We start from the raw sequence: 27994 nt of genomic DNA, 5'->3' as shown, positions 1-27994 counted from the left end.
ACAGCCTAGGGACTAAAACTGTACAGACCAAGTAAAATGAAGCAATAAACTGATCTTCAGCAGAAATTAAATGGTACTGTGTATTGCAGGTCTTATTTATTTGTTTTGCACAAAACATTTTTAAAAGAAGTAGAAAAGGAGAGAAAAACTATTTTGTTTGCAGCTTGAGGATCTAAAAGGGAGATTAAGATATTTTAATTTAATAAATCAGTCATGGACAAACCTGTGAAATTCACTTTAAATTATGGTGTGTGATTAGGAATAATATATACATGAATTCCTGACAATTCTTTCTCTCTCTGAATAGAGGTCTCTAACCCCCTTCTCTATCTTCTGTAAAGATTAAAACAGAGACAAGCATGTACTAATTTATGTGAACACAATTCTTTAAGCATATTTAAAGCGGTATAAATATTTTGTGCATTAGAGATACTCTGGCCTGACAGGGAAAGAAATTAAGAGATTATTCAATCCTGGTGACTCCTACAACAATCTCTGATTCTCAGGGCTTAAACTGGCTGCTGTCCTCACTTGCCCTGTAGTCCCAGTGCTGGGGGGAACCAGCACACTGCTCAATACCACTGTGATTTAATTTTTGATCTGTGGCAAGGACCGAACGCCAGTGTTAGGGACCCCAAGACATAAAACAATCCCCATGGTTGCTCCATGACCTCTATTCCCTCCCAAAGCCAGCTCTGTCCAGAATGCTGGATACCCCATCACAATATCATCACATCACTAATGATCTCATAATTCTTTTTTTCTCTCCAGCCTCCTGAGTGTAAAACTCTCTCAGTCTGAGCTTGTTTCCCTGGATCTGAATGTGTGCTCCTTTCTCCTGTGCACCGAGCAGCACAATAGCAGCCAGCTCCTGTGGACAAGGATGCAGATAGATGGATGGATGGATGCATAGATAGACAGACAGACAGACAGACAGACAAGATGGTTAGATGACTAGATGGGTAGATAGACGGATAAATGAATAAACATAGATGCATGAACGGATGGATAGACAGACAGACAGACAGACAGACAGATAGATAGATAGATAGATAGATAATAAAGAGACCTGCCTCTCTCCGGGGGACTCTGTCCCTTGCCCTAGCCGAACGCGGGTTGCTGCCGAGCCGGGTTGTTTCCAAGCCTGTTTCTGCAGCTCCTTTCCGTGACTTGCAAATTCGCCACTCGTTTTTTTTTTCCCTGGTGGCGGCTGCCCTCCGCCGGCGCGGAGCGGGGATTGCAGCAGCCAGGGATGGAGCGGCTGGATCCGACCCCGCTGCCTCTGTTTCTCCCTGGGCAGAGCTCCGAGAAGGGCCCGACTTGGTGGTGGACAAAAAACTTCATTTAAGTGATCCCAGTGTGCCCAAATCTCGTCACCTTTTTGGTTGGGCTTGAGCATATAATGTTTTTATATTACTCATGGAGTACAGGTTGTTTTCTATTAGCCCTCCCTATCATTGATGGAATCCAGCATCTTTAATATAAAAATAGATTACCTTTTACCTTTTTTTAATTATTATTATTTTTCAGATTTATGAACCCAGAAGTAGAGGAATCTTGTCATCAGAGGTGTGCTGCACTTGTCCAGGTATAAACTCTTCAAAAAGTAAATTAGTGGTCATGTACCTTCAGCAGTACCTGCTAAATTCATTGCTTTCGTATGTTTGCTTTATAATTATTCACTTGGAACCATGTGTGTGCATCTATCTTTAAGGTGCTATTCAGTTTTTTTCATTGCCAGTGTGTCCACACCGTTAATAAATGTGACATTGATGTGAGTATATGTCTGTTACCTCAACAGTGAATAAACGCCTTCTGAATTTCTCCCACAGGATGGATTTTTTTTGTTCTGTAAGTGTCCTTTCTTTCAGAGTATCTACAGGTCATTGATCAGCAACACCAAGCATGGCAAAACATCTTCTGACAGAAGGATGGCTTTTCACAGCTCAGCTTTGATATGATACAACAGGGGTTTTTTTTAAAAAAAAAAAAAAAAAAAAAAGCCAAGATACAATGGGATGTTAGGATACCGAGAGCCTAAACTTCACTATTTTGTGTGAAAGATGTCCCAAGGAATTCACTGGAGAACTTGTATTTATGGAAGTGGTTTAGTTGCATCAGAGACACAAGGGTCCTCCTGCAATCCCAGACGATGCCCGCTCTGCAGTTGCTGCTGGAACCATAATGTGCGAGGAAGAGACCTGCAGCTGAAGGCAGAGGATATTAAACAGAGGACATAAAAAGCCTTTGTTTCCCAAGCATTCTCCCAAAACGGGATGTCTTTGCTGCTTCTGTAAAGCATAGGCCAGCTTTCTCTTATGCTGGGGTTATACAGCCTTTACCATTTAGCTGGATTTGGTTGTGGTGGCCACTTAGTTAACCACTGGACTGGTCACTGCATCTTCAGAAGCACTAGACATGAAGCAGAGGGGTTTCATGTTGACCCATCTCTCTGTTCACCTGTGACATAAGTAAAGATGACAACTCCCTTGATCCCTCCATCTCCTTTGAAAGCCTTAGTTCAGAAGCTGTTTTCCTTGCAGGCAGTGACCACGCTGTCCATGAAGTTGTGCTTGAATCAATTCTCCATTGACCTCTCTTTTAGGTAACATTGGGCCAGGTGTTTCTACCTTCTCAGTATGTTCATGCCATCCAAGGGCTAGAGGACTGGGAACTTGGCTTGAAGATAGGCCAAGCCTGGCACTGATACTTGCTTTCTCTGGGCACTTCATCCTGTTAAACTGGCTGAGATACTAGGGTTCCCTTTGGTTTGCTGCTCCCTTCTGATAATTTGCTTCTCCCCAAGTGGAAAGAAAGGTATTCTGAGGGAGAAAGATGGAAAAGAGGAAATCTAGCCAGACAGCAAGAATGAGGGAAGGACAGGCACAGGCCTAAAGGACTGTATCTCTGACTTTCTTCCTCCTACCTTCCTCTCCTGTCTAACTGTTTGTTTCTTCCTTCTTTATGTCCATTTTGGCTCTTTTCTGATCCATGCACCTGCTTTGACTTCAAACTACATTTACTGCCCTTCCTGCTTTTCTCCAGAATTCCCCATACTCCTTTCACTCTGGCTGATTGGACCCCACTTTCCCTTTACTAATGCCCATTCTGATTCTTTTCTTACAGGTGCAACACCAATAAGCTCCTCCTAAGTTGCCTTCAGGATGGATCCTACATGTATTTCTGTGTCCTTACCCTCCTTGATCAGCCTTCTCAACCAAACAAGTTCAAGTTTGGCCCCTCTTGGCCTCTTTTGCATAACAATTTTCCCTCCTCTAACTATTGCTATCCCACATCCTGCTCTCCCTTTCTCTCCTTCACTTCAAAATCTGCTTTTCAGTTCAAGTCCTGTTTCTCTCCTCAGGTGACCAGCTAGAATTTTGAAATTAGTCTATCCAAGGCCAGCCTCTCTCCAGATGCTTTCCTTCCTGGTCTGTCCTTTAAAGAGAAAATTTCTGTGCCCAGAACAACAAACAGTCTGGCTATTTCTCACTTTCTTACTAGATCACTTGGTTGTTTTCCTTCAATCACTTCTACTCATTATCTTCAGATAGCCAGTTGTAGAAACAGCTCTCCACAAGCTGGAAGTTTCTTGCCCTTGTTCATGAAATGCCTGTGTAGCACTTCTGTCTCTGAAGACTCTTTTTCAAGACTATCCAAATGTCACTGAGAAAAACAACTTATTCTCCTCTGTTGCTTCATGAAAAGCACATGAAAAGTCAAGGTTATTCACTCAGTGGACTTGAATTGCTTAACAACCTTGTGCTGCTTGACTGTTCATCATGTAACTTTCTATTTCAATTTATCTCCTCCTAGTCAACTGAAACAGCCACTGCATGAAACCCTCGAAGGAGTCGTTGGACACAAGAACATGAAAAAAAATCTCAGTAGATGACATTTTCCCCCACAAAATACATCAACTTAGAGCTAGAAATCAAAGTAATATTTATGGGCCATTTGAGACCTCAGGACATAAGAAAACACATGGTTCTAGGGATTGATGAAGAAAATGGCTGCGTATTTGACATAGGAGTGAGGTTGAGGATGGAAAAATTGGATCCCACTAAGCACAAAGTTTACAAAGATGAGAATAATTACTTGGCTTCAAGAGTCATTTGTAGTAGCAAGGTGTTGAAGCTGAGAGGATTTATTTTCAAACAAGAAGTACTGAGATTGTCACGGCTAGAGAGAAGAGAGAAGAATTCATTGCCTTCAAAAGATGTAGGATGGAAAAGGTCTGGGTAGACGTCCGGCAGGTATCTTCTGTCCAACATTATCTTTGGAGACTGGAGAGTGCAGAATGTCTCTGAGAAGGTATATGAACTCAGACTTTTGAAGCAGGGAATTTCCCTTTATTCTTCGAAGTTGGAAGGTATACAGAGGAGATTTTGGAGCACACAGCCTCACAAAGAGGTGTTAGTAGAAAGGAAGTAAGCTGGTGAAGGGTCTGGACCACATGTTGTATGAGGAGCGGCTGAGGGAACTGGAGTTGTTTAGTCTGGAGAAGAGGAGGCTGAGGGGAGAACTCATCGCCCTCTACAGCTACCTGAAAGGAGGTTGCAGAGAGCTGGGGATGAGTCTCTTTAACCAAGTAATGAGCGATAAGACAAGAGGGAATGGCCTCAAGTTGCGCCAGGGAAGGTTTAGACTGGATATTAGGAAGTATTTCTTTACAGAAGGGGTTGTTGGGCGTTGGAATGGGCTGCCCAGGGAGGTGGTGGAGTGCCCATCCCTGGAGGTGTTTAAGAGTAAGGTCGACATAGCACTGAGGGATATGGTGTAGTTGGGAACTGCCAATGCTAGGTTAAAGGTTGGACTAGATGATCTTCAAGGTCCTTTCCAACCTAGACGATTCTGTGATTCTGTGAAGTACTGCTATCTAGGAAGAAATGTGGCCCTGATTGTGTCCGAGGAGAACAAGCAGCATTTCTGCCTCAATCAAAACACCAGAGTCCTCACAATAAAGGAGTCACTGAACCAAGAGGTGATCTGAGATCTGTCTGCAGAGCAATACCTGCACTCTCTTCTTTAAGATACTCTTTGAAGATCCGTTGCAGCCAATCCAAGGGGCAGTGGAGGTTCGTGCTGCTATTAACACTGAATTTTTTCTTAACTTCAGATTACTTTAAGAGAAGACATACAACAGTAGGAGATCTCCTCGTGAAACAGAAAATAATAAAAACTCTGAGCTTCCTGCAACCAGCCTGTGCTTGAAAACGCCTCGATTGTCTCTCTGACTTCTGGAAGATATAGAGAACAACACATGAGCAATGCTTGCTATGTTTGCCCATAGCTTGCATCTTTGTTAAGCACATTTGAGAGGTTTGCATAGGACACCTTCTAGACTTTTCATACTTGCCTGGATTATTAGTGCCAAGCCAGATGTCTCAATAAGTACTAAGAAAGTGCCTTTATTTGCCAAAGACTTCAGGTGGGAAATGTGTTTCATAATATGCCCTAGCGATAGGCAGAACCTGACGGAGGAGATGCGTGCTGAGACTCGGGGGTAGACGCCCATGTGCAGTTCCTGCGTTGGACGCCCAGTGCCGCTGTTGACCAGCGCTGTGCGTGTACTGGTGCTGCTGGGCGGGGAGCTCCCAAGCAGGGAGAGACCAATGAGCACCAGTCAGATGCTACATGGCTGACATTAGCTGAAAGTCCAGCCGAAATGTCTCGGTTGCACTGCAATACGCCTTTCCAAGGGATATGCTGGGAATTGCCGCATCGAGAACCGTCTGAAAACTCCAAGAACACAAGACAGAACCGGGAGTGTGAAGGAGGGAGACGGTCTCCCAGGTCCACCCCTGGGGGATTTGGGAGGATTTCGCCGCAGGTCTGGGGTGACTCAGGCAGAGCCCGTTGGTTGGTAAGCACCGACTTAATACCGCGAGAAAGAAGTGTTTACATTTAACAGAACGATAGGGAAAGCATTACCTGGACTGAATGCAGACAGAGAGATGAGGCCGGTTAATCGGCAAATGAACCACAAACAGGACATGTACCAGTGATATTTACAGTATAACGGAAAGCCAGAAGGTTGGGAACGATTCTCCCGACCTTCCTGACATCTGCATCCAGCTGGGAGCTCAGGGCAGCGGTTCCGCTGGAGAGCTGGGAATTGCGGCGCTGCCTGAGTGCTAGAGGCGAGAGAAGAAATCCGTCCTGGGAGCCGGCTGGGAAGGAGAGCACGGGAACATGGCTCCCTCTTTTCGCTCGGGCATGGAAACCACAGGGGCTCGGGGAAGCATCTGTGCTTTTGATCTGCAGGCAGCTGCTCCTCCCCAGCCACGCTATCCTCGGGGTGTTCTCGGAGGCGGATGGGCAGTGGCTCCAGGGGTGGGGAAGAAGCTTTTATCCAGGGGGGGCAACAAAACGCGGCATGGGGCCTCTGAGATTTCACTTGGAGGATCTGAATTCCCAGCTGGAAGATCAAGAACGGCGTTTTGAAAACTGATATTGCTCAGGCTGCAGAAGCGCAGGCAGAATCTTCTAGGAACAGTGTGTTCTGGAATAGGGAGACATAGCTGGAATTGAGCAGACCATGTTGCTGTCGCCCTTTTCTAACGTTAAGATGTAAATCCCAAAGTAAAGGGGAGAACGGGTTTTTGGTCATTTTAAGCTACTTTCCCAGGATAAAGACATCATGATTAAACCAAAAAACGAGGAAGCCTGCAGCATCACTATGGGCTCGAGGAGATAAGTGAATTCTCTGACACATTTATGCAAATCACATTCTTAGTATGACTATAGTTTCTTAGTCTGTCCTAAAACACAGTGTGCCTTCGTCTGTCAGTATGCATACCTGTATTTTTCTACCTATACACATCTATTTTATTGTTGTGATCCAGCAGAAAACACCAGCATTTGCTATCCAGTGGTGCATGGTAAGTGACCCTCTTTATTTCGCATTTCTCTAAAATCTGGAAGAATATGAGCTTCAGTCTAAGAGCAGCATCTTCTGATGTGCAAAGATATGATTATAGCCAAGAGCTCCATAAAGGATCACTGTTCCTCTTGCACCCTTCTACACTTGAAGCTGAAGGACACCATTTCCCTTCTGAAATGAGGGGGGGGTAACAATTACTGGGTTACTGCACTCTGGGTAAGAAGTGTCTGTGGAAGCTCTTCTCAGTTTGTGTCTGTACCCTGCTGTGTGGTGGTGCCAAACATTAGGTTACACAGAAGCAAATACACCTTCCTCTCTTGGAGATGTCAAGAGCTGAGCAGGAGCACTGGCAAGGGCACAAAGCAAATGGATTCCAGGTATCACTGTTATTTTTGCATGGCATGAATGAGGAGAGAAGCCACCTTCCCAACACATCTACTGCAGTAGTTGGCCTATGGTTTGTTTTACATCAAGCTTCTGTGTTGGTGATAATGATAGCAACTCGAGAGATGGACATGTCCCTGGAAGGGAAGAAAGGAAGAAAAAGATGACCTGGCCTTTGATGTAAGTTAGCCTTTTAAATTCTATTATCTTTCCAAGTCAGAAGATGGTAAGAGGAAATCACCAAAAATGGCTGCATCCGTGCAAAGTCCTCTAGTAGCTAAAATTCTGGGGGATCCTAAAGTCAACCTGATTGTTGCTTTCTCCTACTGATACCGATAAGGGGAAAACATCTAGGAAATTAAAGGAACGGTGTCAAAACCAAGGAGGTCAGAATACTTGATAAAAAAATAACGTGGTTCCATTTATAGTAAAAGCTGAATTAAAATTGCTTGAACAACAATTAAGTAGTGCAAACTGTATTTTGTTTTCTCCTCTTTCATTCTGTAAGAGGAAGACAGGTCTTGGAGACAGTTGTGCATATCCCCAGTACCTTGCGTGTGCATTTGCCAGAGCTCGCCCCTGGGTCCGCAGGAGCAGTCGTGGTATAAATCGACCCTCAGGGCCAGCGATGTGTGCCTGACCCTGGGGTTTTTATTCTGCCTCTGGCACGAATCCTGGCTCGCACTACCAGGTTGTGCTCAGGACCCCTCGCTCTCCCCTCCCACCGTTGTTTCTCCCAGGTCCACTCTTGACCTTTCCCTTTTACCGAGTTTGATCATGCCTCTAATCACCCCATAATAAGATTTGCATATTCCTAGAACCCCCCTCAAACATCTCCTAATCAGTTTGCTCTTTCCTGTGAGACCTTTTCTGATAATCCACGATAATCTTCCTCCCCAGTCCCTCATCGTTTACGGAGTTTCTGGTTGAACCTTCTGGAGTTTGCACTTGAATGGTTCCTTTAATGGCCCATCAATCAGTGCCGTTAGATCCCTGGTCTTTGCTATTGTCTCCGCTAGCTCCTGCTCGTTAGCGTTTGTGTATCTGAGGGTTTAATTAACAGCTCTCCTCTTTGTTTCCTTGACTTGTATTAAGTACCTGCTGGCCGTATATCTTTACACAGCTACAGGAATTCAGGTCTGACCTCCGATTACAGACACCTTTAAAGTATTTCAAATCTGTGTGGCAACATCAGAGGAGAAAGAACTGTGTACCCCCAAAACATGAAAACAGGTTGCAGCATTTCAGTGTTTGTGTACGGCTGGGAACGTTTTTCACGAGTGTTACACACCTTATCATGGGTGCAAAGCTCAGCAGGCGGCAGGGGAGGACACTTCTGTCAAAGTTGTGTGTCCTTTGGGCGAGGTGTGATACACAATGTGAAGAAAACAACATTAGGATGACGTGTCCTAGAACAGCATTATCATTGTAATGTGATGGTGAGTTAGGGTGATGGTGAAGCCTTTGCTTTCGGGACATGTCCCTGGCACCAGCTCTCACTCAGTAGCGGTGCTTCTCTGACCCGCCCCACTTGTTAACTGCCCTGTGCTCATGAACAAGTGGAGAAGAGAAGGAAAATCCCGCAATGCATCCTTTGGAAGTGGCAGATCTTGCAGTGCCTACACAACACAGAGGAAAACCAAGCGCTGTGTATGAAGAGTTGGCGGTTGCGAGGTGGGGAGCGATACCCCGAGCGGGGAGGGAGCCTGCTTCCAAACGAAGGGAGCATTTACACTGCGCCTTCGGGCTTCGGTTCGGCACGGAGAGCGCAGATTCAAGCAGCAAACTCCACACCAGCAGCGCTACCCCGAATGAGAAGGCAGAGGAAATATTCCCCCTTGCGACGCTGGGTGGGGGTGTTGGCCACGGACCGGGAGGTTTCTCTGCCCGCACCGGATCTGCAGGCACAGGGAGACAAAAAAACCGTGTGAGCTGCTCGGGAAGGGCGGCGGGGCACGGAGTCGGGACGGCTTTCGGACTCCCTTACCCCGGGATTCCTGACAAACACCGCTCTGCCGCGGACGCTGCTTTAAAATGCTGGGAAGCACGGGGGACGGCGGATGGCTTTTCTGGAGAGTAGTGGCGTGTGGGAGACGGAGCGGAGGCAGCAAGAGGCAAGTGAGCTTGTTTATTCTGTGCGTTTTCGTGTGTCAGAGCGCGGCCGAAACCCTCCGCTATTCTCTGGCGGAGGAAATGGAGAGGGACTCCTTTGTCGCCAATATTACAAACGACCTGGGGGTTGCTCCGAGCCAGCTCGCAGCTCGCAAGGCCCGCGTTGTGTCCGAGGGGAACGAGCAGCTTTTCCGCCTCAATCAAAACACCGGAGTCCTGACGGTAAAGGAGTCGCTGGACCGAGAGGAGATCTGTCCGCAGAGTGATACCTGCACACTCTTCTTTAAGATATTCTTTGAAAATCCGTTGCAGTTGATCCGAGGGGAGGTGGAGATTCGTGACGTGAACGACAACTCCCCCGTGTTCCCGGAGAAAGAGATGGTTTTAGAGATTCTGGAAACAACACCTCCCGGGTCCCGTTTTCCTCTGGAAAGCGCCCAGGATAAGGACGTGGGCAGTAACGGTTTGCAGAACTACAGCCTCGGATCCAACCCGCATTTCTCCCTCGCTCTCGGAACACGGAAAGGTGGAGCAAAATACGCGGAGCTCGTCCTAGAGCGGCAGCTGGACCGCGAAGAGCAGCGAGAGCTGAATTTACTCCTCACCGCCACCGACGGGGGCTCGCCACCCAGGTCGGGCACAGCTCAGATCCGGATCGTGGTGCTGGATGCCAATGACAACATCCCGGTCTTCTCTCGGGAGGTCTACGAGGTGCGCCTGGCCGAGAACAGCCCCCCGGGGCTGCTGGCGGTCAGGGTCACGGCCGCGGATCCCGACGAAGGGTCCTACGGAAAAGTGCGATACGCCTTCACCCAGACATCGGAGCGGGCCCGGCAGCTCTTCGAGCTGAACCCTGCCACTGGGGAGATTCGGGTCTCGGGCAACCTGGACTTTGAGGAAGCGGAAAACCACGAGATGATGGTGAGAGCCACCGACGGCGGGGGGCTGTCTGCGCATTGCAAAGTGCAGGTGGAGGTCCTGGACGTGAATGACAACGCCCCGGAGATAGCGCTCACCTCCCTCACCGCCTCCATTCCCGAGGACGCTCCGCCCCGGACCGTGGTGGCCCTGTTCAGTGTGCGGGACCGGGACTCCGGGGACAATGGCAGGATGGAGTGCGCGATCGATGGAGACCTGCCCTTCAGTCTCACCCCTACTTTTGATAATTACTACGAACTGAGAACAAACGCGGCGCTAGACAGGGAGAGGACGGCGGAGTATAACATCACCATCACAGCCATGGACTGGGGGAAGGCGCGGCTGAGCTCTCGGAAAAGCATTTTCGTGCAGATATCAGACGTGAACGACAATCCCCCAGAATTCACCCAGGAGGTTTACACCATGTTGGTCACGGAGAACAACAGCCCCATGCTCCGGATCGGCAGCGTGAATGCCACGGACGCCGACGCGGGAAAAAACGCCCGCATAAGCTACGCGCTGGTGCGGCAGGAGGGCAAGGAGCAGCCCGACGTGTCGGTCAACTCTGAAAACGGGGATGTTTATATCCTCCGCCCGCTGGACTACGAGGAGGTGCGCGCCTTCGAGGTGGCGGTGCGCGCTGCCGACGGCGGCTCGCCGCCGCTCAGCGCCCAGGCGGTGCTGCGCGTGGTGGTGCGGGACGAGAACGACAACGCGCCCGTCGTGCTGCACCCGGCCCCCGACGGCAGCGCGGCGGCGGGCGAGCTGGTGCCGCGCTGGGCGCCGGCGGGCTACCTGGTGGCCAAGGTGGTGGCGGTGGACGCGGACGCGGGGCAGAACGCGTGGCTGTCGTACGAGCTGGCCAAGGCGACGGAGCCGGCGCTGTTCCGCGTGGGGCTGCACAGCGGCGAGGTGCGCACGGCGCGGGCCGTGGCGGAGCGGGACGCGCCCCGGCAGAGACTCGTCGTGCTGGTGCGAGACCGCGGGCAGCCGCCGCGCTCCGCCACCGCCACCCTCGGCATCGCCCTGGTGCACGGCTTCTCCGACGCCCATCTGCGGGTGAGCGAGGAAGCGCCGGCCCCCGAGCCCGACGGGGCGCTCACCTTGTACCTCATCACCTCCCTGGCCTGCGTGTCGGCGCTGTTCCTGGCCACCGCGGTGGCCGTCGTGGTGGTGAAGGTGCGGCGGGCCAGGCGGAGAGAGGCGGAGACCTTGCCCACGTTCCCGAAGGCTGCCACGGAGAGCGATGCGGGCTCCCTGTCCCGCAGCTACGTGTACGACGTCTGCTTTGCCGCTGGGACCGTCAACAGCGAATTTCGGTTCCTCAGGCCCCTCTTCCCCTGCTTCCCCGCCGGGCTGCCCCCCGGCCAGGGCGAACAGCGGAGCTCGGTGTGCTCGCAAGAGGCGGCCAACCTCGGGGAAGAAGGCGACTGGGCTGCACAGGTGAGAGACCTGACCGGGCCGAGGCGATGGGGGGAGCGGGGTGGAGAAGCGCGGCAGGGGTGTGGGGGGGTGATCACCCCTGGCAGTGAGGACTATCGATATTGCGGAGTTAGTGGTGGAGGAGCTACTGGGGTCGGAGGAGAGGGTAGAGAGGGTCTCAGAGCCGCTGGCGGGGGCCTCCCAGGAGGATCCGGCACGGCTCAGCTGCTCCTCAAGTGCAGACTAACCGCGCCGCTCTGCATCCAGCTCTATGCCCTGAGTGTTCGCGGTACATCAAGTCTTTGTCACCGCAAAGCGGGGCAGCTGGACCCTCAGAAGATCAAAAGTAGGGCTATGGAGGTGTGAGCCCCACAGTGGGTCCTGTTCACGCACTGTGTAGAGCCCGTAGGGACCCAGAGCAGGAACAACACGGCTCCAAGGGACACGTCCTCCCGGAGGCGGCTGCACCGGGAATGTAGCGGTCCTGTCCAGCGTCTAACCGGGACTGCGGGGACAAGGATGCAAAGGGGTGTCACATCACTGTCACAGTAGCCTCAGGGGAGATGAGGACCCATCTTGATACATCAACACTAAAACCACATTTGCTGTTTGTGAGAAAGTGGTTTTATTTTGGGCTCTTACCATGTTAAATTACTTCTTCAGACTCACAAAGATTTGCAGTAGTGTCTTTGTGATGTTCACAGTAGAGGATGGTTTCTGAGATTAAATTTTCCCCGTTCAGGTGAGAGACCAACCTCCTCTTTGGCTCTGGGTAGAGATGAGTGGTGTCACCCACTCACTGGTGTAACATGTGCCCTCTAAGCTTCTCGCTGATGCCTGCTTACCTTCAATGCCCAAATGACAACCTCCACTCTCTGTTCTTTGCAGGGCAGAGCTCCCCTCTCTGAAGACACGGGCCCCAGACCTGAGGAAGCAGCTTGCACAGCAAACAGGGGGATGAAGGTAAATGTCAGTTGTGATCAAAACCCTTGGCTCACCCATCAGTAAGTGAAGAGAAAGACAAACATGTCTGTCCTCACTGGCTAACGGCCTCACAGGGAAAAGAGAATGAAGAGACCAGACATGCACCAAAAACGTACCAGTTAGGTACAAGACTTCTCTGAGAGAGGACAAAACCTCTCTCCCCTTGAGCAGTACTTTATCCATGTAGGTATTTTGTAATGGCGATATGGATGGAGGAGGCAGACTGTGTTGCATGTTGATTACACTGAGACTTGATGTATAATTGTGAGAATGCTACTGCTTCTGAATCTTAAGGGAAATACTGAAAACTGGAAGCAGATCTTCAAGATAACTTTTTCCTACATCACCTTTTCTGTGTTTCGATGTTGTTCTTGTTTGGTTTGGGTTTTTTTGTTTTGTTTTGTTTTCCTTATGAAGAGGGCTCTGTAATACTGTCTTAAATTTTCTGCAGTCTGTTCAATACCAGACCAAACAGATATTAAGCAAAATTAAGTGGTGCTTGCAAAAGAATTCCTTAATAACAAGCAGTCACTGATTACAGTAGAACCGGCTGACAGTTCACATATTTGACCAGGAGTTTACAGGTTCTCCATACTGTAAAGAGTGGGCTTTGAGCAATTTTTTTTTTTTTTTGGTAATGTAAAGTTGAAATGAACATTTAATTTTTTTTAAATATAAGGTCGTAGATAATTAAAAGTACTCTTTGTGGTTTTACAGTAAAATAGGCTAAAATGTTCACAATAAACTTAAGGCACTGTAGAATATAGGACGTCAAGAAACTTTGTTTTCTTTTCATTAATCAGTAATGATCTATAAAGTAATGTGATATTTCCTGTCACTCACACATTTTTAAGAATCAAATGCCTGATCACAGTAAACAATAAAACCTACTTGGAACTCCCTCGCGTGAGTGTGCTCTCTTGGACATCACTTGTCGCAGTCATCGCCTAGGAAATACCCACCCCAAGAACTGGATTTCGGGGATAAATCCGTGCGTTTGGAGTGGATTTTATGCAGGGGAAATCAGTGTGACCCGAAACTACGCTGTTCTCAAAAGCCGGAGCAAGGTGGAGGGGGCTTTTCTGAGCCAAGCTGAGGTCCGAGAGCTGCTGCCCCCAGCGCCTTTGCTAGGACTCCCAGCCTGAGAGGTCGTGAATGGGGAAACAATCTCGGTCCATTCCAGAAACCCGCCTGAGAATTACTACTGGGAACCACATGGCGACCACTGCCATGGTTCATGGACCAGCTCACTCTGGATGCTGGACACTTGTAACAATAGCAAACGTTTTAGTAAAACAGCCTAAAAGTAATTTCTTCACTGTGCATAAACAGTTCAAACTGTTGTAGGGAGGGACCTTAGGAAAAAAAAGCTTTAAATAAATCTCGTTTTCAAATAAAAGGCATTCAAATGGTAGCCATACCTTGAACAGGGTTGTATGGGCAGTTAAATCCGTATGCCCTGATCTCGGAGCAGAGCAAGACAGCGTGTTCTGCAGTCTTCGCGCTGGGAAATCTCTGTGTCCTTCCGCAGGGCGGCCGCCTGGTGCCGCTGCTGACCGCGGATCCTCCGCGCAGCTCCCGGATCCACTGCCCCCGGGGCCCGGCCGGGCGGGGCCGTTCGCGGAGCTGCTCGGCTCGGGGGTCGGCAGGCTGATCGGCAGCTCCATCCAGCTCACAGCGGGAGGAGATCGGTTCGCCGGGAGGGAATGGAGCTGAGGAAGAGCGAGGAACCGCTCCCGGGGCGAGCGGTGGCTCTGATCCTGCTCCTCTGCGTGTCGGGGGTGAGAGCAGAAACCGCCCGGTACTCTGTGCCCGAAGAGGCGGAGAGAGGCTCCTTTGTGGCCAATATCGCTAAGGATTTGGGACTGACCGGTGAGGAATTATCGGCTCGACAGGCTCGGCTCGTTCCTGAAGGAGAAAAGCAGTATTTCCAGCTGAACCAACACACCGGGGATTTGGTGGTGCGAGAGCAGATGGACCGGGAGGAGCTGTGCGGGCAGAGCGAGCCCTGCCTGCTGCGTTTCCAGGTGCTGCTGGAGAGCCCACTGCAGTCCTTCCGAGCTGAGGTAAGCCTCACTGACATCAATGATCATGCTCCCGTGTTCTTAAATAAAGAGATAGTTTTAAAAATCCCGGAAAGTGTAATGCCGGAGGCTCGATTTTTGTTGGAAAGCGCTCAGGATCCAGATGTGGGGAACAACAGCCTTCAGCATTACAGTATCAGCTCGAACGACTATTTCCATATCTACACCCGGAGGCGGAGTGATGGTAGGAGATACGCCGAGCTGGTGTTGGATCGAGCCCTGGACCGGGAGCAGCAGGCAGAAGTGGCTTTCAGTGTCACGGCTGTGGATGGTGGGTCTCCACCACGCTCTGGTACAGCCTTAATCCGCGTGGTAGTCCTGGATATAAATGACAACATCCCGGTATTTATCCGGAGTCTGTATAAAGTCCGAGTATTAGAAAATAGTTCCCCGGATACCTTAGTGGTGGCGGTATCTGCTAGAGATTTAGACTCAGGAACGAACGGGGAAATAGCCTACTCCATAGTTCAAAATTCAGAGGAAAATCGCCAGACGTTTCAAATAAATTCAAAGACAGGGCAGATTCGACTCAAAAAGCCTGTGGATTATGAAGAAACAAAGACCTACGAGATCGACGTCCAGGCCACAGACGGAGGGGGCCTGTCCGCGCACTGCAAGGTGGAGGTGCGGGTGGACGACGTGAACGACAACGCCCCCGAGGTGATCATCACCTCCCTCACCAGCGCCCTCTCGGAAGCCGCCCCACCGGCCACCGTGGTGGCCCTATTCAACGTGCGGGACCGGGACTCGGGGGACAACGGCAGGACGAGCTGCGAGCTGCCGGGCGAGCAGCCCTTCAGCATCACGTCGCTGGCAGACGACGCGTACGCGCTGGTGACATCGGAGCCGCTGGACCGGGAGCAGGTGGCCGAGTACAACGTGACGGTGCGAGCTCGCGACGAGGGCTCCCCCGCGCTCTCGGCGTCCAAGACGCTGTTCGTGCGGCTCTTGGACGTGAACGACAACGCGCCCACCTTCGCCCAGGCCGTTTACACCATGGTGCTGAGCGAAAACGAGCCCGCGGGGACGAGCCTGGGCCGCCTGAGCGCCACGGACGCCGACGCGGGAGAAAACGCCCGCGTGAGATACGCGCTGGGGCCGCCCCAGCCGGGCGCCCCCGCTGCGGCATCGTTTGTGTCTGTGGACGCGGAGAGCGGAACCGTGCGGACGCTGCGCCCGTTGGACTACGAGGAGGTGCGCGCCTTCGAGGTGGCGGTGCGCGCTGCCGACGGCGGCTCGCCGCCGCTCAGCGCCCAGGCGGTGCTGCGCGTGGTGGTGCGGGACGAGAACGACAACGCGCCCGTCGTGCTGCACCCGGCCCCCGACGGCAGCGCGGCGGCGGGCGAGCTGGTGCCGCGCTGGGCGCCGGCGGGCTACCTGGTGGCCAAGGTGGTGGCGGTGGACGCGGACGCGGGGCAGAACGCGTGGCTGTCGTACGAGCTGGCCAAGGCGACGGAGCCGGCGCTGTTCCGCGTGGGGCTGCACAGCGGCGAGGTGCGCACGGCGCGGGCCGTGGCGGAGCGGGACGCGCCCCGGCAGAGACTCGTCGTGCTGGTGCGAGACCGCGGGCAGCCGCCGCGCTCCGCCACCGCCACCCTCGGCATCGCCCTGGTGCACGGCTTCTCCGACGCCTTCCTCCAGATCTCCCAAGCTCCTGTGGGGAGGCAGCAGCCGCAGGCAGTCGAGGAGGACCTGCTCACCACCTACCTCATCGCCTCCCTGGGCTGCGTCTCGTCGCTCTTCCTCCTGTCCGTCCTCGCCTTTTCGGCGGGCAAGCTCTGCAGGGCCCGCCTCCGGGCACGCCCTTCGCCTCCCTCTGCCCGCTGCTACGCGGACGGCGACTTCGACCCCGACGGCGTGGACGCGGCCGGCACGGGCACTCTGTCGCCGGCTTACCGCTACGAAGCGTGCCTGACCACCGGCTCGGGGAGGAGCGAATTCCAGTTCCTGAGGCCCGTCCTGCCCAGCCGGCAAAGCAGCGCTGAGGCGGGGGCGGCCAAGCCCGAAGAACCGATGTGCAGCTCGCAGCCCGCGGGCGAGAGAGAAGCCAACGCGGGGATCGCAGCTCCTCCTCCCGTTCAGACGCCGGACTGGGCGGCCGGCAGCCGCGTCCACGCCTGAGCCTTGCTGGGACGCGCCTCATTTCCTCGTCCACAGCCCGAGATTCCCGAGTACCTGTAGTGCCGTTCTGTGCTGTTACCTCCGTACTGGACATGCGGACCCTCCTGCCGGGTTTTTCACGCCGGGGGTCGTGGCTCAGTCCCCCCGGGCTGACCCTCCGCCCCACGGTGCCGTGGGAAACACCTCCCGCTTGTCAGGCATCCGTGTTTCTTGGGGGCACAGCCTGGCTCCCCGGGGCAGCGGAAGACTCCGCGGGGCACCTGCCAGCGCTGCCCGTGCGCTCGGCTCCAGAGACGGCACTGTGGGGCTCTGGGAGCACCTTCCCTGCGCTTCCGTCCCTGCCGCGGGTCCCGAGGCGGGCGAGCGGCCGGCAGCCGCGCGGGTGCGCACGGGGCCGTGTGCCGGGGCGAGCCGGCAGCGCGGGCAGCGGGCGGCGGCGGGCGCAGTCCCGCCGCGGGCCGCAGGGTGGTGCTCCCGGCCAAGGCGGCGCCGAGCGAGCGGCTGCGGGCGGGGAGGCGGCCGAGCCCGGCCCGGCGCTGCCCGCCACAGCCCAGCCCAGCGCAGCCCAGCGCAGCCCGGCGCAACCGAGCCAAGCCGAGCCGAGCCGAGCCGAGCCGAGCCGAGCCGAGCCGAGCCGGGCGGCGAGCGGTGCCCCGGCCATCCGCTGCCGGGCCACGGCGGCCGCGCTCCGCGCCGCCTGACGGACTCGGCGACAAGGGAGGGAGAGCGGCCGCCGCCCCGCCGCGCTGCTACCGGCGCCGCTTTCCCCGGAGGACTGCGCGGGCGATCGGCGACCCGCGAGACGGAGGCTGTCCGCCGCCCCGCCATGGCGATCGCAAGGCAAGTGCTCTGTCTCGCTGCTTTCCTCTCCGTGCCGCCCGCTCGCCCCGAGCCCCTCCGCTACTCCGTAGCCGAGGAGGGCGAGAGCGGCTCCGTGGTAGCCAACGTGGCGGAGGACGCGGGGCTGGCCCCGGCGCAGCTCTCGGCTCGCCGCGCCCGCCTGGCCTCGGAGGACGGCCGGCAGCGCTTTCGCTTAGACCGCGGCACCGGCCGCCTCGTCGTGGCGGAGAGGCTGGACCGGGAGGAGCTGTGCGGGCAGTCCGGGACGTGCACGCTCCCCTTGGAGCTGCTGCTGGCCGACCCCCTGCAGTTCTTTCGGGTCGAGGTGGCCGTGGAGGACATCAACGACCACTCGCCCGCTTTCCCGGAGGAACGAGTCACTTTGAAGATCCCGGAAACGAGCAACCCGGGCTCGCGTTTCCCGCTGGAGGGGGCTCGGGACCTGGATGTTGGCAGCAACGGCGTCCAGGCTTACAGCATCGCTCCCGAGAACGAGTACTTTAGCGTCTCCTTCGGGAGTCAGAGTATGGATGAAAAATATGTGGAACTGGTGTTGGAAAAGGCGCTAGACCGAGAGGAGCAGTCAGAGGTGGGTTTCAGTCTCATTGCCGTGGACGGGGGCTCTCCACCCAGGAGCGGGACCACCCAAATCCACATTGTTGTTCTGGATGTCAATGACAACGCTCCCACATTCACACAGAAGCTGTACATTGGGCAGGTTTTGGAGGACTCCCCAGAGGGCTCTGTGGTTCTCAGCGTGGTGGCAACCGATAAGGACGCAGGACCTAATGGGGACATCACCTATGACTTCAGCCAAGTGGTGGGCCAGAGCCACTCAGCATTTGTGATTGACCCTGTGAGTGGTGAAATTCGGCTTACAAAACCTCTGGACTTTGAGGCAGCAGAGACTCACGAGCTCAGTGTGCGGGCCACGGATGGCGGGGGACTCTCAGCAATCTGCAAGGTGTTGGTGGAGGTGGTGGATGTGAATGACAATGCACCGGAGCTGGTGGTCAGTTCCTTCAGCAGCCCCCTCCCCGAGAACGTGTTACCCGGGACGGTGGTCGCCCTCTTTGCTGTCAAGGACCGGGATGCTGGTGCCAATGGGAAGATCTCCTGTGCCCTCGAGGACCAGCTGTCGTTCTCCCTGCGGCCGGCCTATAAGAATTACTATGAGCTGGTGACCGTGAGCGTGCTGGACCGGGAGGAGACGGCTCGGTACATCCTCAGTGTCACAGCAGCAGACGCAGGGTCACCTCCTCTCACGACCACCCAGACCTTCACAGTGGACATCTCCGATGTCAACGACAACGCGCCTGTCTTCAACCAGACATCGTACACCATGTACGTGCCTGAGAACAACGTCCCCACGGTGCTCGTTGGAGCCGTCAGCGCCTCGGATGCTGACGTGGGGCCCAATGCCAAGGTGACCTATTCCCTGTCCCCAGCCCAGCCCGCAGAGCAGCCTCCCTGCTCCTGCATCTCCGTGAACTCTGAGAACGGGCACGTGTTTGTGCTGCGGCCCCTGGACTATGAGCGGGTGAGGCAGATCGAGGTCTTGGTGAGCGCCTCCGATGCAGGGAGTCCTCCTCTCAGTGCCAATGTCACTGTCCGCCTGCTTGTGGTGGACGAGAATGACAATGCGCCGCTGGTGCTGTACCCAGCCCAGGACAGCAGCCCAGCGTCCAGCGAGCTGGTGCCCATGTCAGCTGAGGCAGGCTACCTCGTCACCAAGGTGGTGGCCATCGACGCTGACTCGGGGCAGAACTCGTGGCTCTCGTACCACCTGCTGAGGGCCACTGACCCCGGGCTGTTTGCGGTGGGTGCCCAAAGCGGGGAGGTGCGTCTGAGGAGGCCCGTGACGGAGAGGGACGCCGTGAAGCAGAAGCTCGTCGTCCTGGTGCGAGACAACGGGCGGCCACCGCTGTCAGCCACTGCTGCACTGAGCGCACTCCTGCTCAAGGACTTCTCAGACGTGCGCCTGCCCCACAGCAGCCTGGCCACGGAGGACGAGGGTGGCTCCCTGACCACCTATTTAATCATTTCCTTGGTCTTCGTCTCACTCCTCTTCCTCGTGTCCACAACAGCCTTTGTCACTCGCAAGGTGTGCAAGAGAAAGGAGCTGAAGGGTGAGCACGTGCTTTATGGCACCGGGCACTTGCAGAGCGGCCTGGCTGATGCGGCCGCTGCGGGGACCCTGCCCCACGCCTATTGCTATGAGATCGGCCTCACCACGGGCTCGGGCAACAGCGAGTTCAAGTTCCTGAAGCCCATCGTCCCCAGCCTGCCACCACAGCACTGTGCCATGGGCGGAGGCGCCGATGATGATCTCGATTTCCCCCGTGGCCCTATGGCCGTGGACGACACGGCACCAGAGAACCCAGGGACACTCTCTGTGGAACAGTTCAATAGTCTTTCCTTTAACTAGCACGGAGTCAGCACGGCCAGAGGCTTTGTGCCTCGTGATAGGAAGGGATCCAGGCTACAGCGTGTGGCAGTGGTTCCTCCAGAGTAAATCTGCATTTGCAGTTGGTGTCACCAATTTCCCACAAGTTTGAATTCATATGAAAGGTTGTCTCCACCTCCAAAACAACCAAACAAAAGAAAGTACTGCTCCATCACTCAGGAAATTTTTCAGATCCCTTATGAACATTTCTGAAATGCTTCCAGACTGGGGTTGTTTCCCGGGTTCCCTGCTAAATTTTTGTCTCACTTGCAATGAGCCAAGACCGTGGAGCCTCGAATTCCATGCTGTAATGTGATGGGATGTTCAGACAGACAACTCACATGCTCACAGAAATGCACGTAGCCCTTGTCCCTGGTCCAAAAATCAAGGAAGTTGTGAGTACTGTGTCACCATGTGTTGCAATTATGGGGCTCGTTCTTCTCTGGCTCCGGGATGTCTGTGTGTCTGTATACACTGCACTGGTGCTGCCCGGAGAAGCAGGGAGTTGCGCACACCTAACTATTGCGATGTGCACAATTCCTGCTCGGTGGGCATGAAGGGTATTGGGACCCTCTGAGGACAGCAGTCGCATCTTCTCTAGTGGAGAGCAGCAGAACACACGAGATCTTCCTTTGGCCCATGAGAGGGGGTTGGGCGTGTGGGCTGCCTCCTTGGGATTGCCTTGGAAATAGAGCAGCACCAACGGTGTTGGCATAGGCTGGAAGTGTTCAGAGTTGGGCAAACGTGTTCATTGCCTTTGGGTGCATTGCAAGGAAAGTCCACAAGTTGCTTCAGAGGACTTTGTCTGAAGGCAGAACTGAGATGAACTTGCAAAAGAGCCGTTGAGTTTGGTCTTGTCATTGTTGTTGCTGAATTCAGAGGTTTGTGGATGGCAGTGGCAAGCTGTCCCAATATGATTTTCTGGGTTTGTGTTAGAGCATTTGCATTCTCCTTTTTGCCCTTTCTCCTTCTAGTCTGTGAGCTTCGTTTAGCATTGTTTTGCCTATTCCTCTTCAGAAGGACTGTCACCCCATCTAGGACACAGATTGTTTGAGTGAAGGCCATGTCACATGGAATATTTGGAAGCCCTCACGCTCTGTGCTGCCGCAGTTATGAAGTGTATCGTTGTAAGCCGGGATGTCCTTGTGTGTAAAAGAGAAATAAAGGGAACGCCTGAATGCCTTGTGTGGAGACAGTGGTCTTTGTAGAGATGTTCTTCCTGCAAAAGCTCTGTCAAGATTTTCGAAAGGCTGGGAGTTTTTTTCTCATTTTGTGCCTTGGCTGAGGTAAAGTTGAGTGGGTACATTCCTTCAGTTTGGAGACGCAGCTGACAGAGCATTTGGAAAAATCGTGGGGAGCAGGGAAATGCTGTCAGGGCTCTGTGGGTCTTCTGAGCACTGAGCTCTTGGCTGTGACAGAGCCCAGTTAGATCCAGGTGAGGGGAAACTGTCCCCTCCCCTGACAGGGGCCGTGGATGTGCAAAGGCCTCTGCAGTGCAGTGAGGTGGGGGAGCAACGCTGCCAAGTCTCCCAACAGCTCCAGCTGCAGGTGGCAACTCTGAGGTTTTTCAGCACAAAGTATTTTAATTCTAAAGGTTTTCAGGAGATGGATGGTACAAAGACAGCATACGTGTTCCTTTGGAGAGTATCTGGGGGAGCCCCATGAGTTTGGTGAAATCTAGTAGCAGGGAGAGGATTCCCTCTCAGGAAATGCAGAGGACTACAGCCGTCCCTTCCACAAAGGCCCCGATAAAAAGGGAAGTCTTGAGGAGAGGCTGGTGTAGCGATGCTGACCACATGACTCTTGTGCATCGAGGAGTGAATGATCCAGTGAAACAGAGAAGGCACAGGCCTGTGCTGTGCTGTGCTGTTCTGCTTTGTGCTGCATAAATCCCTGGGCAGCAGGACAAACTCCGCCAGCTCCCTGTAACCGAGGAACCTGCAGGCAGTTTCCACTTGCTCCTGGAGAGAAAGACACCTGCGAGCAAGACGTGCACAGGGGAACTTCTTTTACTGTTACAGTAGAAATGATGAGTAGAATTGCTGTGTGGCAGGAAAGGCCTGTAATATTTGGAATGCCTGAAGCAGAGGCACTCTTTCTTTTCCATGACAGGGCTCTGCATGGCATGCTGCGCATGGCTGGAGTCCTGTGTGAAGCTGCTCTGCTCAGGGTCCTCCACATCTGAAGGGACGTAGGATTCTCTATGCTAACCTCTTCTAACAGCATGAGCTATGATAAACGGAGTTGTGAATGATGTCTCAGAGAGTCAGTTTGTCATCTTAGTGAGATGACAAGGAACCAGCATCTCCTAGTGCAAAACATCTGCTTCATGGTTTATTCCACCTGGAGATTCCACGTGTCTGATGCAATTCATGGGTAGATAGTTTATTACGCGTTTAACTCTATGAGAGGGAAGGCTGTTTCCTGTATTGGAGAGCCTGAAGACACGGCAGAGCTGTCCCAAAGGGCTTCTTGGAGGTGCCCTTTAGGAAGGATAACTTCTTAGGCCCCATAATAGACAGCCCTGCCAAAGCAGATGAGTTACTCAACCTGTTGGTCACCAACGCAAATAGCTACTCAGAGGCATCAAGACTGGAGGCAGCCTGGGCTGCAGTGATCATGCACTTGCAGAGTTCACAGTCCTGAGGGATATGGGTCAGGCAAAGAGTGAAGCCAGGACCCTGAATTTTGGGACAGCAAAGTTCCAGCTGTTCAAGGAGTCAGTCAATGCACAACCTGGGAAACTGCCCTCAGGGACAAGGGAGCAGAACAGAAGAGGCAGATCTGTAAGGACACTTTCAAAAGAGCCCAAAAGCTCCCAATCCCCACATGTAAGAAATCAGGATAGGAAGGCAGGAGACCAGCATGGCTCAGTAAAGACCTGCTGGTCAAACTAAAGGCAAGAGGGAAATGCAGAGGCAGTGGGAGCAGGGACAGGTGTCCTGGGAAAAGTATAGGGACATTGCAAGTTGTGTAAGGATGGGGTCACAAGGGCAAAGTTTGTCTTGAGCTGATCTTGGCCAGGAACAGCAAGAATAATATGAAGGGATTGCATAGCTATGTCAGCCAGAAAAGGAAGGTCAAAGAAAGTGCAGTCCCCAATGAACAAAACCGGCAAACTGGTAACAAGAGAGAAGGAGAAGACTGACGTACCCCACAAATTTCTGCCTCAGTCTTCAGTGGCAGTCTCTGTTCCCACACCTCCTGAGTGGATGGACATCAAGGCACAGACTGGGGGAGCAGAGTCCCTGCCACTGTAGGAGAAGATCAGGTTCAAGAACACCTGAGGAACCTGAACATACACAAGTCTATGGGACCCAGCGAGATGCATCCCAGAGTCTTGAGGGCATTGGCTGATGTAGTATCAAGCCACCCTGCAGGATACTGGAAAAATCACAGCAGACAGGAGAAGTCCCCGGTGACTGGAAGAAGAGAAGCATTGCAGCCATTTTCAAAAAGGGTATCTTGGAGGACCCTGGGAACTACCAGCCTGTCAGCATCACCTCTGTGCCTGGGAAGCTCATGGAACGGATCGTCGTAGAAGCTACGCTCAGGCACCTGGAGGACAGGGAGGTGACTGGAGACAGGCAGCACGGCTTCCCCAAGGGCAAGTCTTGCCTGAGCAACGTGGTGGCCTTCTGTGATGGAGTGACTGCGTCAGGGGACAAGGGAAGAGCTTCGGGTGTCAGCTTTGGGGGCCCCTGCAAGGCTTTGACCCAGTCTCCTTCTCTCTGAACGGGAGACAGATGGACCTGGTGGCGGTACTATTGTGTGGACAAGGCAGTGTCCGTGCGCGGTCCGTCCGGGGCCTGTTGGATCCCTTCAGCCGCGGGTCCCGAGGCGGGCGAGCGGCCGGCAGCCGCGCGGGTGCGCACGGGGCCGTGTGCCGGGGCGAGCCGGCAGCGCGGGCAGCGGGCGGCGGCGGGCGCAGTCCCGCCGCGGGCCGCAGGGTGGTGCTCCCGGCCAAGGCGGCGCCGAGCGAGCGGCTGCGGGCGGGGAGGCGGCCGAGCCCGGCCCGGCGCTGCCCGCCACAGCCCAGCCCAGCGCAACCCAGCGCAGCCCGGCGCAACCGAGCCAAGCCGAGCCGAGCCGAGTCGAGCCGAGCCGAGCCGAGCCGAGCCGAGCCGAGCCGGGCGGCGAGCGGTGCCCCGGCCATCCGCTGCCGGGCCACGGCGGCCGCGCTCCGCGCCGCCTGACGGACTCGGCGACAAGGGAGGGAGAGCGGCCGCCGCCCCGCCGCGCTGCTACCGGCGCCGCTTTCCGCGGAGGACTGCGCGGGCGATCGGCGACCCGCGAGACGGAGGCTGTCCGCCGCCCCGCCATGGCGATCGCAAGGCAAGTGCTCTGTCTCGCTGCTTTCCTCTCCGTGCCGCCCGCTCGCCCCGAGCCCCTCCGCTACTCCGTAGCCGAGGAGGGCGAGAGCGGCTCCGTGGTAGCCAACGTGGCGGAGGACGCGGGGCTGGCCCCGGCGCAGCTCTCGGCTCGCCGCGCCCGCCTGGCCTCGGAGGACGGCCGGCAGCGCTTTCGCTTAGACCGCGGCACCGGCCGCCTCGTCGTGGCGGAGAGGCTGGACCGGGAGGAGCTGTGCGGGCAGTCCGGGACGTGCACGCTCCCCTTGGAGCTGCTGCTGGCCGACCCCCTGCAGTTCTTTCGGGTCGAGGTGGCCGTGGAGGACATCAACGACCACTCGCCCGCTTTCCCGGAGGAACGAGTCACTTTGAAGATCCTGGAAAGGAGCGACCCGGGCTCGCGTTTCCCGCTGGAGGGGGCTCGGGACCTGGATGTTGGCAGCAACGGCGTCCAGGCTTACAGCATCGCTCCCGAGAACGAGTACTTTAGTGTCTCCTTCGGGAGTCAGAGTATGGATGAAAGATATGTGGAACTGGTGTTGGAAAAGGCGCTAGACCGAGAGGAGCAGGCAGAGGTGGGTTTTAGTCTCATCGCCATGGACGGGGGCTCTCCACCCAGGAGTGGCACCACCCAAATCCACATTGTCGTTCTGGATGTCAATGACAATGCTCCTACATTCACACAGAAGCTGTACATTGGGCAGGTTTTGGAGAACTCCCCAGAGGGCTCTGTGGTTCTCAGTGTGGTGGCAACCGATCAGGACGCAGGACCTAATGGGGACATCACCTATGACTTCAGCCAAGTGGTGGGCCAGAGCCACTCAGCATTTGTGATTGACCCTGTGAGTGGTGAAATTCGGCTTACAAAACCTCTGGACTTTGAGGCAGCAGAGACTCACGAGCTCAGTGTGCGGGCCACGGACGGCGGGGGCCTCTCAGCAATCTGCAAGGTGTTGGTGGAGGTGGTGGATGTGAATGACAACGCACCAGAGCTGGTGGTCAGTTCCTTCAGCAGCCCCCTCCCCGAGAACATGTTACCCGGGACGGTGGTCGCCCTCTTTGCTGTCAAGGACCGGGATGCTGGTGCCAATGGGAAGATCTCCTGTGCCCTCGAGGACCAGCTGTCGTTCTCCCTGCGGCCGGCCTATAAGAATTACTATGAGCTGGTGACCGTGAGCGTGCTGGACCGGGAGGAGACGGCTCGGTACATCCTCAGTGTCACAGCAGCAGACGCGGGGTCACCTCCTCTCACGTCCACCCAGACCTTCACAGTGGACATCTCCGATGTCAACGACAACGCGCCTGTCTTCAACCAGACATCGTACACCATGTACGTGCATGAGAACAACGTCCCCACGGTGCTCGTTGGAGCCGTCAGCGCCTCGGATGCTGACGTGGGGCCCAATGCCAAGGTGACCTATTCCCTGGCCCCAGCCCAGCCCGCAGAGCAGCCTCCCTGCTCCTGCATCTCCGTGAACTCTGAGAACGGGCACGTGTTTGTGCTGCGGCCCCTGGACTATGAGCGGGTGAGGCAGATCGAGGTCTCGGTGAGCGCCTCCGATGCAGGGAGTCCTCCTCTCAGTGCCAATGTCACTGTCCGCCTGCTTGTGGTGGACGAGAACGACAATGCGCCGCTGGTGCTGTACCCAGCCCAGGACAGCAGCCCAGCGTCCAGCGAGCTGGTGCCCATGTCAGCTGAGGCAGGCTACCTCGTCACCAAGGTGGTGGCCGTCGACGCTGACTCGGGGCAGAACTCGTGGCTCTCGTACCACCTGCTGAGGGCCACTGACCCCGGGCTGTTTGCGGTGGGTGCCCAAAGCGGGGAGGTGCGTCTGAGGAGGCCCGTGACGGAGAGGGACGCCGTGAAGCAGAAGCTCGTCGTCCTGGTGCGAGACAACGGGCGGCCACCGCTGTCAGCCACTGCTGCACTGAGCGCACTCCTGCTCAAGGACTTCTCAGACGTGCGCCTGCCCCACAGCAGCCTGGCCACGGAGGACGAGGGTGGCTCCCTGACCACCTATTTAATCATTTCCTTGGTCTTCGTCTCACTCCTCTTCCTCGTGTCCACAACAGCCTTTGTCATTCGCAAGGTGTGCAAGAGAAAGGAGCTGACGGGTGAGCACGTGCTTTATGGCACCGGGCACTTGCAGAGCAGCCTGGCTGATGCGGCCGCTGCGGGGACCCTGCCCCACGCCTATTGCTATGAGATCAGCCTCACCACGGGCTCGGGCAACAGCGAGTTCAAGTTCCTGAAGCCCATCGTCCCCAGCCTGCCACCACAGCACTGTGCCATGGGTGGAGGCGCCGATGATGACCTTGATTTCCCCCATGGCCCTATGGCCGTGAACGACACTGCACCAGAGAACCCAGGGACGCTCTCTGCGGGACAGTTCAATAGTCTTTCCTTTAACTAGCACGGAGTCAGCACGGCCAGAGGCTTTGTGCCTCGTGATAGGAAGGGATCCAGGCTACAGCGTGTGGCAGTGGTTCCTCCAGAGTAAATCTGCATTTGCAGTTGGTGTCACCAATTTCCCACAAGTTTGAAATCATATGAAAAGTTGTCTCCACCTCCGAAACAACTAAACAAAAGAAAGTACTGCTCCATCACTCAGGAAATTTTTCAGATCCCTTATGGACATTTCTGAAATGCTTCCAGACTGGGGTTGTTTCCAGGGTTCCCTGCTAAATTTTTGTCTCACTTGCAATGAGCCAAGACCGTGGAGCCTCGAATTCCATGCTGTAATGTGATGGGATGTTCAGACAGACAACTCACATGCTCACAGAAATGCACGTAGCCCTTGTCCCTGGTCCAAAAATCAAGGAAGTTGTGAGTACTGTGTCACCATGTGGTGCAAATATGGGGCTCGTTCTTCTCTGGCTCCGGGATGTCTGTGTGTCTGTATACGCTGCACTGGTGCTGCCCGGAGAAGCAGGGAGTTGCGCACACCTAACTATTGCGATGTGCACAATTCCCGCTCGATGGGCATGAAGGGTATTGGGACCCTCTGAGGACATCTTCTCTAGGGGAGAGCAGCAGAACACACGAGATCTTCCTTTGGCCCATGAGAGGGGGTTGGGCGGGTGGGCTGCCTCCTTGGGATTGCCTTGGAAATAGAGCAGCACCAACGGTGTTGGCATAGGCTGGAAGTGTTCAGAGTTGGGCAAACGTGTTCATTGCCTTTGGGTGCATTGCAAGGAAAGTCCACAAGTTGCTTCAGAGGACTTTGTCTGAAGGCAGAACTGAGATGAACTTGGAAAGAGACATTGAGTTTGGTCTTGTCATTGTTGTTGCTGAATTCAGAGGTTTGTGGATGGCAGTGGCAAGCTGTCCCGATATGATTTTCTGGGTTTGTGTTAGAGCATTTGCATTCTCCTTTTTGCCCTTTCTCCTTCTAGTCTGTGAGCTTCGTTTAGCATTGTTTTGCCTATTCCTCTTCAGAAGGACTGT

General features: G+C 54.5%; 4 protein-coding genes across 4 annotated transcripts; all 4 read left to right on the top strand.

Moving 5' to 3' along the window:
* Positions 1-9223: 9223 nt before the first annotated feature.
* On the top strand, positions 9224-13607 carry LOC141929389 (protocadherin beta-15-like). Its single transcript, XM_074838740.1, has 2 exons — positions 9224-11743; positions 12611-13607. The coding sequence occupies exons 1-2, from the start codon at positions 9305-9307 to the stop codon at positions 12728-12730; spliced, it is 2559 nt and encodes an 852-aa protein (XP_074694841.1). The 5' UTR covers positions 9224-9304; the 3' UTR covers positions 12731-13607.
* A 721-nt stretch (positions 13608-14328) lies between these two features.
* Positions 14329-16984, top strand: LOC141929390 (protocadherin beta-16-like). The gene has a single exon (XM_074838742.1). The coding sequence runs from the start codon at positions 14413-14415 to the stop codon at positions 16909-16911; it is 2499 nt and encodes an 832-aa protein (XP_074694843.1). The 5' UTR covers positions 14329-14412; the 3' UTR covers positions 16912-16984.
* Positions 16985-17602: 618 nt separating this feature from the next.
* On the top strand, positions 17603-20179 carry LOC141929193 (protocadherin beta-15-like). Its single transcript, XM_074838375.1, has one exon. It carries the CDS (start codon positions 17738-17740, stop codon positions 20177-20179), a length of 2442 nt encoding a protein of 813 aa, XP_074694476.1. The 5' UTR covers positions 17603-17737.
* Positions 20180-24291: 4112 nt separating this feature from the next.
* On the top strand, positions 24292-27549 carry LOC141929136 (protocadherin beta-15-like). Its single transcript, XM_074838293.1, has one exon. The coding sequence runs from the start codon at positions 24519-24521 to the stop codon at positions 26958-26960; it is 2442 nt and encodes an 813-aa protein (XP_074694394.1). The 5' UTR covers positions 24292-24518; the 3' UTR covers positions 26961-27549.
* The last annotated feature ends 445 nt before the right edge of the window (positions 27550-27994 follow it).

The sequence above is a fragment of the Strix aluco genome, chromosome 13 (assembly GCF_031877795.1).
Source record: "Strix aluco isolate bStrAlu1 chromosome 13, bStrAlu1.hap1, whole genome shotgun sequence".
NCBI lineage: Eukaryota > Metazoa > Chordata > Aves > Strigiformes > Strigidae > Strix > Strix aluco.
Note: the sequence above shows the minus strand (reverse complement) of the source record. Positions and strands in the feature narration are given on the sequence as shown.